This window comes from Gouania willdenowi, chromosome 12, assembly GCF_900634775.1.
Source record: "Gouania willdenowi chromosome 12, fGouWil2.1, whole genome shotgun sequence".
NCBI classification, from domain to species: domain Eukaryota; kingdom Metazoa; phylum Chordata; class Actinopteri; order Blenniiformes; family Gobiesocidae; genus Gouania; species Gouania willdenowi.
Window position 1 is genome coordinate 8,482,860 of NC_041055.1, and position 12,557 is coordinate 8,495,416.

Here is a 12,557-nt window from a genome sequence, read left to right on the forward strand (position 1 = left end):
CAAATGACTCTTCTGCGTCTCCACAAACAACCAGTAAACGGCGTCATGTCACACAGTCCCATTTAACGGCCATTACCTCTGAGAGCCGTGCAGCATGAAGCAGCCTTTGTGGTCAGCTCTCCAGGGACACACAGCAGCCTGGGAGAGGAAATGGATTCTGGAGCCCAGAGCTTTGATAAGGACCTCTGGGGCCACGGGATTCAAGCCTTCTAAGAATGGGAGCGTTGATTTAAATCTAAGTTCATGTAAACATCATGGGGATTTCTGAGCCAAGCTAAAGCCCTAAAACTTTACTCTGTTTTTAAACTCCTAAACGGACTGAGGCTGTTCTATGTTTTTCCTATTTGGTTGTTTTTATTTTAAGAATTGTTTGAAATCTAATTTTCGGGCATAAAAACAAATTAACATCATATTCCTATCTCGTGAAGAAGCCCAAACTTCTGTGTTGTCAGTGCTCCACAGGAAATGGAAAGTCTGTTAAACAGCATGTGAGCGAGCAGCAGTTCTCAGAGGAAACGAGGAGAGAATTACCCCGTGCGAGGGAATTTATCCCTGCTTTGTTTACAGCACTGCATCTGTACATGATATAGTTCACATTTGAAGACACAGTTCCCTGATAAAACCTCAGCAGTCTTGGTCACAGGATGTGATTCATACACGCTTCCATGACGGCTGTCGTTGCATGGCTTACAATGCAAGGCAACAATGTCAACGTCCGTTCACTAGACACACACAGGAAACTGCGTGGCCCCCAAAAGTAAACACCAAAAAAACCGACATCGAAATGACAGACAAGTAGGCAAAACAACAGCAAAATATACAAACCAACAACAAAAACACACAAAGGGAACAATGAATATATGGTGCAAAATGATGCCAAAAACACACAAACAACAAATTATGCAAAATGACAACACAAACACACACAATCAATAATCAACTCTGAACGATAACCATATCATAGAAGCTGTAGGGAGAAAACAAAGCTTATGTGACAGGTTTACGTTCTGAACTGGATGTGTTTCAGAAACACTTAGAACCTGTACTACGAAGCAGGATTTCCTCTTATCGCACCAACTTCCCTGGATTTACTGGGTGTGTCCTCTACTACGACGCTGGCTAACTTCTTACCGAGCTAAATCACTATGGAAACTTAGACTGAACACCTAACCTGGTCGGTAGTAGGTTATGACGTGGAAAAGATCGGAGCGAGTGCAAAGGTCCCGCCTCCTGACCAATCAGTGGAAAGTTACCTGCCCATTGTTAGAAAAAAATAATTGATAAATGCAATCTTTTAATTTACCAATGACATCCTTTAGGAAAAATATAGATTTACATTTGATGGACTGATCTACTGTCAGCTGATGAAGCCTGTGTCGGACACTCTCTGTATCACGGACGGATCAACTCACTGGCCACGGTTACATGATGTTTTTTGATTCAGAATTAGTTATTCCGAATTAAATCATTCGGAATTAAAGTGTTCTGCTTCATGTTTACATGGAAAAAGTCATTCCCGAATTAAGGTTTACATGGAAAACAGGTTTATTCGGTTTTATTCAATTCCGCTTTAGGTCTGGGAGTTGGAAAGGCTCTGATTGTATCGCGTCTATTGGGAAAAACACACAAAAAACCTTTTATTGTCGGCTGTAACACAGAAGACCACACATGAGAATAGTTTTGACCTTTATTTTGGTTGTAGCTTTGAAGCAGGAGCTAATCACCGCTAAATAAAGTCCAGTAAAACTCCGGAAAACAATCACCAGGAATTAATAGTTGCTCCCTGGTAAAGATGGTGTATTCTAACAAACTTTACAATGATAAACCTGATATTACAGCCTGTGTAGCAGTACGGGGATGCAATTATTCCGTCTCCGGGTCTTAGTATCACCCATGCGATGAAGCCGTTCCGTTTGCTGATCTCCGTGTATGTAAGTCCATGTATACGTGTGAATGTCCGCATGTTTTATGCGTCCGTCCATCTACTCTTTTCATTATATCCATGTCTTTAAAGGCTCTTATTAAATAGTGTTGGCTCGAGTCTGGGCCGCCGCCATCTTGGATTGTGTCGTTACCAGCGCGTCATTGCCGCAAGTCGCACAAGCGCAGAGCAATCAGAATTAATTTAAAGCGGAATTAAGCAAGTTAAGTGTTCACAAGCAAGAGGAATTATTTCATTCGGAATTAAAATCGGAAGAAACCAGCCACCTAATTCGGATTTAAGTTTAAATCGGAATTAAATTAAGTGTTTACAAGGTAAGGTTAAAGAGGGATTAACTTTTATTCAGCTTTAAAGAGGAATTAACGCTCACATGTACATGTGGCCATTCATTCTTTCATTCATACATTCACTTTAGTGACACTGACAGCACCAGCAGAAACATATTACAGTGAAACAATGTGTTCTCATCCAGGTGTGTGTGTAATTTACTGAGAAGGACTACCTGAATAGAAAGATCTGTGCTGTACTACAGTAGAACTGATCAGAGCACTTTCCATTTATCATCCCATGGATAAACATTGTATAATCTCACGCTTTTACGCATTAACAGTGTCAGCAGCTCCCTGTTGTTTTTGGTCTGAATTATGGATTTCAATTCTTCATATTTTTGAAGAATTATTCCTTAATTGTGACGCAAGTTGCTCTGCACAGTTTCTCTGTGATTGCGATTGGTCCGACGTTGGCTGGAATCACCTGGGTTAAATGAACATGTTGATAACCTGTTTCTTAGTACAGGGGCTTTGTGCAGAGAATGTTTGGTTAGATGAAGCACGCTAACGGGGAGATATTCCGGATATAATTGTCCAGCTTTGTAGTACAGGCCCAGAGTGGTTCATCACAGAGACTGTTTAACATTGAAAATTAAGACGTGGAAGAGGTTTTAGCAGAGCCTGGTGTGCGTGTGGAGCATCCTTGAGGTTTCATAGATCAGTGAGTGTTTCAGCGTTTTACAGGAAACCAAACGCAAACCTCCACCCTCTGATTGTGCTGTTAGAACTCCTCAGCACATGTCACGATAAATATAATCATTTGAAAGAAACTGTGATTTTGTGTGCTGGATAAATAAACCAGGCCCAAACTGGTATTTTATCATTGGTTTGGTGGTTGAAGCCAAAACACACACAGCTGCACTGGGTTCACCTCCTTTTCCATGTTTAATCCTGTTTTCTTCTCCTCCTTCCCTTATACTGGTTTTTACAAGTTCCCTTTTTATTACAGAACAGGTGCATCCCCCTTTTTTTGTTCCTTATGGAAAAGTGTTGGTTTTAAATGCAGTCATCTTCGAATGAGTTATAGAAAAGAAGAGTTAACTCAAATTAAAAAGTGATTTATTGATCAGCTTTTGTAGTTTTGGGTTCTTATGTTGCTCTGTTCAAACCCGAGCTGTCTCTGTGTCATCTGCAGTCCAAAAACAAACGCGAGCGATGGCTGCTTCAGGGGATGGGAGCCGAGGAAGAGGATACACGACGAAAACAGCTGGAACGGGATGAAGAGCAAGGGAAGCGACTGGAGGACATGATACACAGGTATGACAAAAAGTCACTTTTCTAAGAATTGCAAACTGCACCTTTAAACAAGCACGGACAATAGACCGTTACGGAGCCCATCCGTCTCTCACTCTGAGTGACAGCTGTCAAAATCTGCCATGTTTCAGCAACAAGAAAAGTGCATGATCAGCACTAATTTAGCCACAAAGGGACACTAAACTTTCAGAACACAAAAACCTACAAATACTAAATATTTACAAACTTTTAGAGCCATGGAGCCCTTTATATCCTCGCAACTAGTCTTTCATAAGCCATGAGTAGCAGCTCATTGAACTTCCCTGGTCTCAATGTCCATAGCAGAACTTCTCTCTGTCCCTGAGTGTCCTGTCTGTTAGAGGCAGGTTCTCCTGCATTAGCATCTTTGCTACAGGTGCTGCTAGCCGTTACGCTAACTGCTGCTAATCGCTACGCTAACTGCTGCTGTGCTGATGCTCTTTTTCTGTGATTTCCACAGAAACAACCTTTACCTCAGGCTTTGCTTCACTTATTGGCTTCAAAAAGCTCTTTAAACCAACTGCCTTCTTTAGTCATTTTCTACCGTCTTCCAAGTTGACAGAGAAACTGTTTTTGCGCAAAATCACACTTTAGACGTAGTGTGGGGGCGTGGCCTGACTTTGCCCTCTCTTCCTCACTCACGCTCAGTTTTTACATGAACTTTTGTGTGTACGATGATATTTCCAGTGATTTCAAGTCACAGCTGTCCAAATGTAATACTTTTAATGAAACATTTAATCAAAACACTTAGAAGAAAATGAGGTGCTGGAAAAAAAATAGTTTAAAAAACAAGGTGCTGGATCCAACCAAAATCTGGGAGGTGGGATCCGGCCCGAATTAGGCTCTGGAGAACAATATACAAATGAGAAATAGAATACACTACACAACAACAGAAACATACAATACGACACAAAAAATTCCATAAATTCCAAAAAAAAAAAAATGCACAAAAAGACGAAAAATACAATAAACAAAAAAGAAAATCATGACACACAAAACAACCTCAAAAATAGACAGAATGACATGAAAAAAATACACAAAACAACCACGAAAATATACAAAGATGACAATAGGATGCGTTAATGCTCACGATGACTTGAATGTCGCTGATAACGTGGCTCTGCTGTGATAAAAACTGCCCATCTCTACTGTAGATGCTACGAGGAAAAGAAAATAAGGGACACCCACGGGACCGTGAACACAATCCTCAAAACTAGAAACATTTTGACATAGAACAGTGTTTACCAAATGTTAATCCCCCATGTACCTCTGAGCATGTCATACATTATTTATTTGTGTCTGCAGGCTCGTCTAAACTCTTTCCTGTGTCTCGTCCAACATGAACCTTGAATTTAGGCCTTTTTTCTTCATTTACTTCTGATCATATTTTTGTTCATTTTGGAGAGTTGTGCAACAAAATATCATTGATGGATGAAAAAAAAAAGTCTGTGCATGTAAAAAAAAAATGTATAATGTTGAAAAATAAACTGAAATGTTTGTGTACCTCCTGATAGGTGTTCATGTACCCCTAGGGCAGCGGTATGCAAACATATTTATCAAAGGAGCCATTTTTCCTCCTCTCACCTGGATTAAAATCCTCCCGGACCTGAAAAAGACATTATCGTGTAAGAAATTTTAGTTAAAATTACATCAAATAATATTATTAATGATAAATTTTTTTTAATGTGTTGATGTATTTGTAGTGCTACAAAAAAAAACTTGAATTTGATAACACATGATCATGTCGGTCAACACATACTAATTGCTCATTTCTTGCAACATATCAAGCATGCATGTCAACTCGGCATGTTGGCAATTAATTAAATATTTCCCCACACAAATAAAATCTATTTTCTTCCAGAATAGTCTTTTTGTAGGTTTAGTTTTCTTACCAGGGATTCAAAACGTAAGGTTAACCACAGGTGTAAGCAAAGTTTATGGTTGATGATAGTTACTATTTTTTTAAGGTTGACATATTGTTTTATCATGATTTTATTTAGTGTCAATGTCATTTATCATTAATACCCTCTGTGAGAAAAAACAATTCATTATTTTAACATGTTCTTATAGCTATAGGGAGCCATTGCAAAAGAGTTCAAAGAGCCACATGTTGCAGACCCCTGTCCTAGGGGTACACGTACCCCAGTTTGGGAACCACTAGAATATACAGAAATCTCTACAAATATTTTTAACCCGGGGAATGTATATAATATAAAATAAATTATTAATGTATTTATTTATTTAATGTCAACCTCATTTTTGTTAAAAGGCCATACATAATATGCCTATTTATATTGACTAATACTACTGTAATAATAAATAAATGATCTTTCATTCAACTCTAAAACCTCCACATCATAAACATGAAATCAAATCACAGTAGTCTTTCAAATTAATCAATTTTACAAGCGTACAGTCCAATCATGATGCGTCTACTGTATCAGCCTCAGGAGATGATGGGTGCATGAATAACTTCTCAGATTGCTCATATCTACAGTGTAGTTCTCCTGAGAACACTGAAAACTCTCTAAAGTTGGACGTGTTTAAGGTCTGAGCAGCGCAGGTGTGTGTGTGTGTCGTCTCTCTTTCACTCTGTCCAACAGTCCGTGAAAGCACCACACACAGCCAGGTACACAGGACACCCCACAGACAGCGGGGGTCCTACGATCTGACGGACATGTCTAGTGTTCTGGTCGTTTATGCAAATACGGAACAAACAGCATTCCGCTTTGGCTCAGTACAGGACGAACCATTTAATGGACAAATAAGGAACGATTCCGTATTTTAAGTGACGGGCGGCAACCCTAGTAGCTACCATCATCAACAATAGATAACAACTTTGATTAACCACATTTAGGGCGTCAATCCAATTCTTCTTAAATCTGATTTAATGCTGCTTTCACCACTAACACACCCACTGGAACCAGCATGAGATCACAATATGTAGAAAAATATTCCCTCTCCTGCCAAGCCTAAGTGGAAGTTTGTCCAAATCCAGATGTTGCCATTTGGCCAGAAAGAGAAAGAAACCCAAAGTGAGATGAAATTAAGGGGAATTAAAGGAGTTTAAGAGTTTATGGCATGAGGATAAAAATGCCAAAGCTGGAATTTGCAGCTCGTATAACAAGCGGAGCAAGTGAAAGCTGGTGTGAGTGCCAGAGGAAAAGTGTGAGATAGGGAGAGAGTGATGCTGCATATCCTGTCTTTGTGTCTCTGGGAGGAGCTTCCTGATTCCCATCGATCATTGCTGCGCTGTCGTCACTTATTCCTTCATCAAGCACAGACATGATATCATGCTTTGATTATAGTGCGAGGATGTGATGGTTGAATTCCTTCTGCAGGAGCCACTATTACACCTACGAGCAGCATTTCAGCTACCAAATGATCTTTTATCACTGTAGGGCCACAAAAATGTCTATGGTTCTCAACCTTTTCAGGCCACGACCCCCAAAATAAAGGTGCCAGAGACCAGGGACCCCCATTGTATGGTGGGTTGAACACAGACATGAACATTGAATAACAGTCATGTGGAGAAAGGGTCATTTATAAGGAGGAATAAAGGGGAGATATTTTTGGGGTCCATCCATAAAGTCAGCAAAATATTGGTCTATTGTTTTATGAATCTGTGATAACCACATTTATTTATTTATCTGAATAATATCCACTGTTATCCAGGAAGTTTATTATTATTTGCGCCACAGTATATAGTCATCTTAAAGATGTAAATCCTTGTTTTAATCAGAAATAAAATGGGTTAAATGTGACCAAAAATGGTGGAAAAGGTGGTGAAATGGGATTTAAAAAAAGTTGCAAATTAGAGTGGTCAAAAGGTTTCAAAGTGTCAACATTGTAAAAATTTGTAGGAACAATTAGTTTAAACTGGCAAATAAAGGGCATGACATCGTGAATGTGGTTAAATTGGCAAAAAATAAGCATGAAATATGGTGAAAAGAGATTAAAAGTGACAATAAGGGGCCAAAATACGTGACATTAGGTGGAAAGGGTTTATTAGTGGTGAAAATGTCTTGAAAGTGGATAAAATGTGAAGAAAAGGCTTTGACATTTGTTGGAAAAGTGACAGAAATGGGAGTCATGAAGCAAAAATACATTAAAAGGAACAAAATATGGTAAGAAAAAGTGATGAAAATAGGTTAAAATATGGTAAGTTTGGTATAATGGTAAAAATAAGCAAAAATGGGCTCAAATTGTTAACAAAAATATATTGTTAGTTTGTTAGAGGGCGACCCCCTCCCAGTGTCTCACGACCGCAAATAGGGATCTGACCCCAAGGTTGAGAAACCCCTGGCCTATCTGACGTTCATGTTTGCATTCAGAATAATGACCAATTGAAACAACAAAGAGTTTGTGTCCTTTGTGTACCTTTGGAGTCATCATGTTTTGTATATTATTTCTCATTTTGTGTGCGTTTGTTGTTGCTTTTTTTTTTTTTTAAATCAACATGGCTACTCCTCTTCTGTGGCTGTTTTGTACGATGAAAAATAAACTTTGGTAAAAGCCGGTTTTTTATATTTTCGAATGTGTTTCTTGTAATAATGCAATACGTACTTTTTTCATTTAAAGATGGTTTTGTCATTTTTACTGGGTTAATTCTATCATATACAGTATATTGTACAAGATTACTTTATGATTTTGGTTGTCCACTATTGCTTTTTTCATTTTCTCTGCCTTTTCTCCCACCGAAATTGGAGAAAATTTGAACTTGGAAAATCAGAAGCTCCACACAAGCAGACATGGTTAAAAAAAAATAACATTTTTAAAAGTAAATAAAATCAACATTACTAAAAAAAAACAATAATAATTGAAAAACAAATGTTTTGCTAGAATAATGTAATTTGCCTCATAGAAATGAAATATAGTCAGACAGTTTTAGATGCCTACAGCACAAGCATTATTTCCAAAAAGGTTTTTCGTATGAACAAATACTGGTGGGTGCATGTTTTCAGTCTGAAAAAGAGAAACACAATGTACTTATTCATCTCTTTCCCCTATTCATCGTGTTTTGTTTAGTTTTTTTTTTTATTATTATTATTATTAAGTGCATTTTGAGAACATAAGGCTGTGAAAAAGCTCCTGCTGGTGTTGGCATTAGTGTCAAACTCATTCTGCACCTCCTCATCTATCGCTGCCATGAAAGAGACTTTGTTGGCTGCTGCAGATCACGCACACGCACACACACACACGCACAGTCAAATAACAACATCAAATACTGACGCCAACACTAAGACAACATTCACTGTGGTAGAAAACACAACAGCAGTGAATAGTCAAAGAAAGCTTAATATGAGCTAAAGTACAGTTATGCTGAGTGTGAATCAGACCTATTGAAGTGCTGCTGAAAAGAGTTGTTGTCTAATAGCCTTTTTTTCTCCAATAGAAGTTATGGCTCTGGTCTTAATTAGCAACAAAAGCACAGTTAGAGTAAAAATAACTGTTAAAAGCAGCGAGCTCTCATGGGCCTCTGGTCTGCTTTCACTTAGTTTTTACAGTCGAACCCTTTGAATCAGGCGCAAACCAGTTTCATTTCACCCCCAAAGCATGCTAACAAAGCTACAAGCCTAAACAGTCCAAATGAGACACAATCTGCTTCAGTTTAATAAGATTTGTGACCAAACCCCAGATGCAAGTTATGAAATAAAAGAAATGTTATTGGCTTTCAAATAAAAACAGGTTTTAACCTAAATGATAAGGTTGTATTTGTATATGTAGTAGAGATGGGCAACATTTACCAAGGGGCACGTTATCAACATTCAGCTCAGCATGCACAATAATGGCCAACCTGAGCATTATTAACATCATTTCTGTATATTTTTGTTGTTGTTTTGTGTGTTTTTTTGTGTCTTTTAGCATATTTTTCTCTCATTTTGTGAGTTTTTGTTGTCATTAAAGTTATTTATTTGTCACTTTGTAGGTCTTTCTGTTACTTTTGTGCATTTTCTTTGTCCCTTTGTGTGTTTTTCTGTCCTTTTCTGAATTTTGTTGTCATTAGTTTTATTTAATTGTCACTTTGTATGTTTTTCTGTTACTTTTGTGCATTTTTGTTGTGCTTTTGTGTGTTTTTCTGTTATTTGGTGAGTTTTTTGATGCCATTAGTGTTATTTAATTCAATTCAACTTTATTTATATTGCACAACTTACAACAAAGTCGTCTCAATGCGCTTAACAAAATATAAAGTTCATAGTAAGAAAGAAAGTAAGAACCCAACACTTGTCACTTTGTATGTTTTGTTGTTGCTTTTTTGCATTTGTGTTGTGATTTTGTATATTTTTCTGCCATTTTGTGAGTTTTTGTTGTCATTAGTGTTATTTAATTGTCATTTTGTATATTTTTCTCTTACTTTTGTGCATTTGTGTTGTCCTTTTGTGTGGGTTTACTCCTGGGGCCGCACAAAATTAGATTAAGAACAGTTGCCTGTGTCTGATACATGGTATATAAATATAAAGTAAACACATTAAATGACATCTAAAACCGCATTGTGTGCATGGTTTATAATACATGTTGGATAAAGAATAGCCTATTGTTTGCATGTGTGTTTAATCCAAACACTTCTTAGCTTCTCTGCTTGGCAGAGCTCAGGGTTTACAGTTATCCACCTCAGGGTGTCTGCGTTTCATCTGCAGAAAATAACATAAAGTTAGGAGCTGCAGCTAAAATGCTAACTAAGTCATTCCATCTCATTTCAACAAATTTCTACATAATATCTACAGTATTCTACAATTGCATAAAATAAATTTGAAAAAATAAATTTAAAAAAAAAATAAATAAAAAATAAAAAAAATTGGAAAATCCGGAAATTTGAGTCCGATATTCATTTTCATAAGGACGCACAAAAATCGACACACAACCCCATCACGAAATTGTTCATATCTCAAAAAGTATTAATCCGATTAAAATAAAAATGTACAGTGTGCCTATTTAATAATCACAGAACAATTGTGAAAAAAAAAAAAAAGTGCTTAGGCCATTTGTGAAATGATAACTTGTGTTGAAGTGGTTTTTACCAGCTCAGCTACTTTTTACAGTTGTGTGTTAAGGATGTTGTTCTTTATCATTGCCGCCATCATTTTCATACAAAGGTATGCACTGATTAAAGTAGAACTACTTTAAATCGCAAAGATTGTGGAATAAAACCTTATTTTAAAGTAGATATGATGAAGTACTGTAGCTTCAGTCTAATCTAAAATCCCCAAAATTCTGATTAAAATATTTTCCCATCAAAGAAGAAGAAAAAAAAAAAAGTGAAAGCACTGATGGACAGCGTGTGAGCGTGTGCTACAGAGGCGCGGGTGTGGCATCTATATTTACACTGTGTGGGACACTGTCCCAGAATATCCCACAGCATGGGAAACTTGAGTCCCTCCACTGCAGATAGTCACATTAGCACGAGTCAAAGTGAACATGTGCTTTTTGTTCAGTGCTCGTGTTCTTATAAAGTTATGTCTGTGTAAACTCGCGACAATCAGCCCATAAAAGCTCCCTCACAAATGTCTCGTCTGTCCCACTTTTACAGTGCTTCCAATAAAAACCTCTGCACTCTTCAAACACTTTAATGACAGAAAGTGACGAAAAAAATAAGCAAAGGGATTTTTTGGAAGCTTGAGCTGTTTCATCGAACCCCGTTAAAGAGAAAGCTTCCTATTTGTCTATTTATAGCAAGAATACAAAAGACTCATCATTAACAGAGAACAACTAGGTGACGGTAAAACTTGTGACGCTGCGTTGGAGATCACAGTCAAAATATAGAGACAAAACACAAAACAACAACAAAAATACACAAAATGCCAAAAAAAAAAATACAACAACAACAAGAGCACTAAGGGTGCATTCACACCAGTTTAGTCCCGGACTCGGTCCGAATGGGCGGAGCACAGACCTGTGATCATTTCATCACCTTGGTTTGGCTCGGTTTGCATTCAGAGCGCAACTTCTGATCTGCTCCAAACAGCCTCTGGTGCAGTTGCGTAAGCTAACCGACTGAGGGGGTCATTACTGAAGTAGAGGCTTCTCTAGGCAGAAAAACAGAAACCTGAAGAAGAGGCTCTCAACTATGGGTTAAAAGCGACTGCTTAAAAGTGCACAGAAACTACTGCCTTCTTCGTTTGTTCTTTCACAACATTCAACAATAGAGCAGCGAGAAGTTGCTGTGCTTTTGGTGGTTTTAAAACACTGTTTTGCGCCGTTGCCGGCACTATTGATCACCCACAACGCCATGCACTCTACGTCACCACCAATACTTGCTTGTCTTCACAACAAACCTAATCGCTCTAGAATTCCATTGGAAATGCTCAGAAACCAACAAAAACAATTGCTCTAGAATTCACCTGTTTGATCCGATCTAGACTTCATTTGCGGGTTCACACGGTCTATCAAAGCAAACTGATACTGGATCATTTTAACCGCTCTAGGATCTGTCAGTGTGAATGCACTCTGAGAGCGCAAACCTCCACCAGGTTTACAGGTACTGTATCCATGTATTCCTTCCGGATCATCTCCAAAACCGTTCTTCCTTCTGACATTGTCTACCAGCTTAAATCCATTCAGAACTTTTTGAGATATCCTGCTAACAAACATCCACATTAACAGACAGACGGACAGACAAAATACGGTAAAAACATTGCTTTGGTGGCCGAGTTAAAAATACACAAAATGGCTGAGTAATATACAAAATGAAAACCAAAACACAAACTTTTTGTTGTTTCCTGTGTCAATGCTTTGATTGGTCATTTTTCTAATGCTGACATGAATGTTGATAATGTGACCCTCAGATCAGATACAATCACACGTTTGTGGCATCTCTGTGATAGAAGTTGCCCACCTCTAGTTGTGTTTCCATTACCCTTGGAAATGCGCAAAATAGAAATAGAGCATTAAAAACTGGAAATGGAAACACCTGTATTTCGAAAAAACACTGAAATATCGCAAAAATGTTTCTATGCTTTCATGAGGAGGTTTTTCACACATTTTGATTTTGAAATATATCGCAAAAGCGCAATGGA

The 12,557-nt window shown here is 37.9% G+C and overlaps 1 protein-coding gene across 3 annotated transcripts in view; it reads left to right on the forward strand.

Annotated features, from left to right (window-relative positions):
* palm2akap2 (PALM2 and AKAP2 fusion) overlaps positions 1-12,557 on the forward strand; it is a 134,646-nt gene that overhangs the window by 49,458 nt on the left and 72,631 nt on the right. For all 3 annotated transcript variants that reach the window (XM_028462366.1, XM_028462367.1, XM_028462368.1), the window contains exon 4: positions 3,407-3,528. In XM_028462366.1, the coding sequence (XP_028318167.1) occupies positions 3,407-3,528 (122 nt within the window). The remainder of the gene's footprint in view (positions 1-3,406; positions 3,529-12,557) is intronic.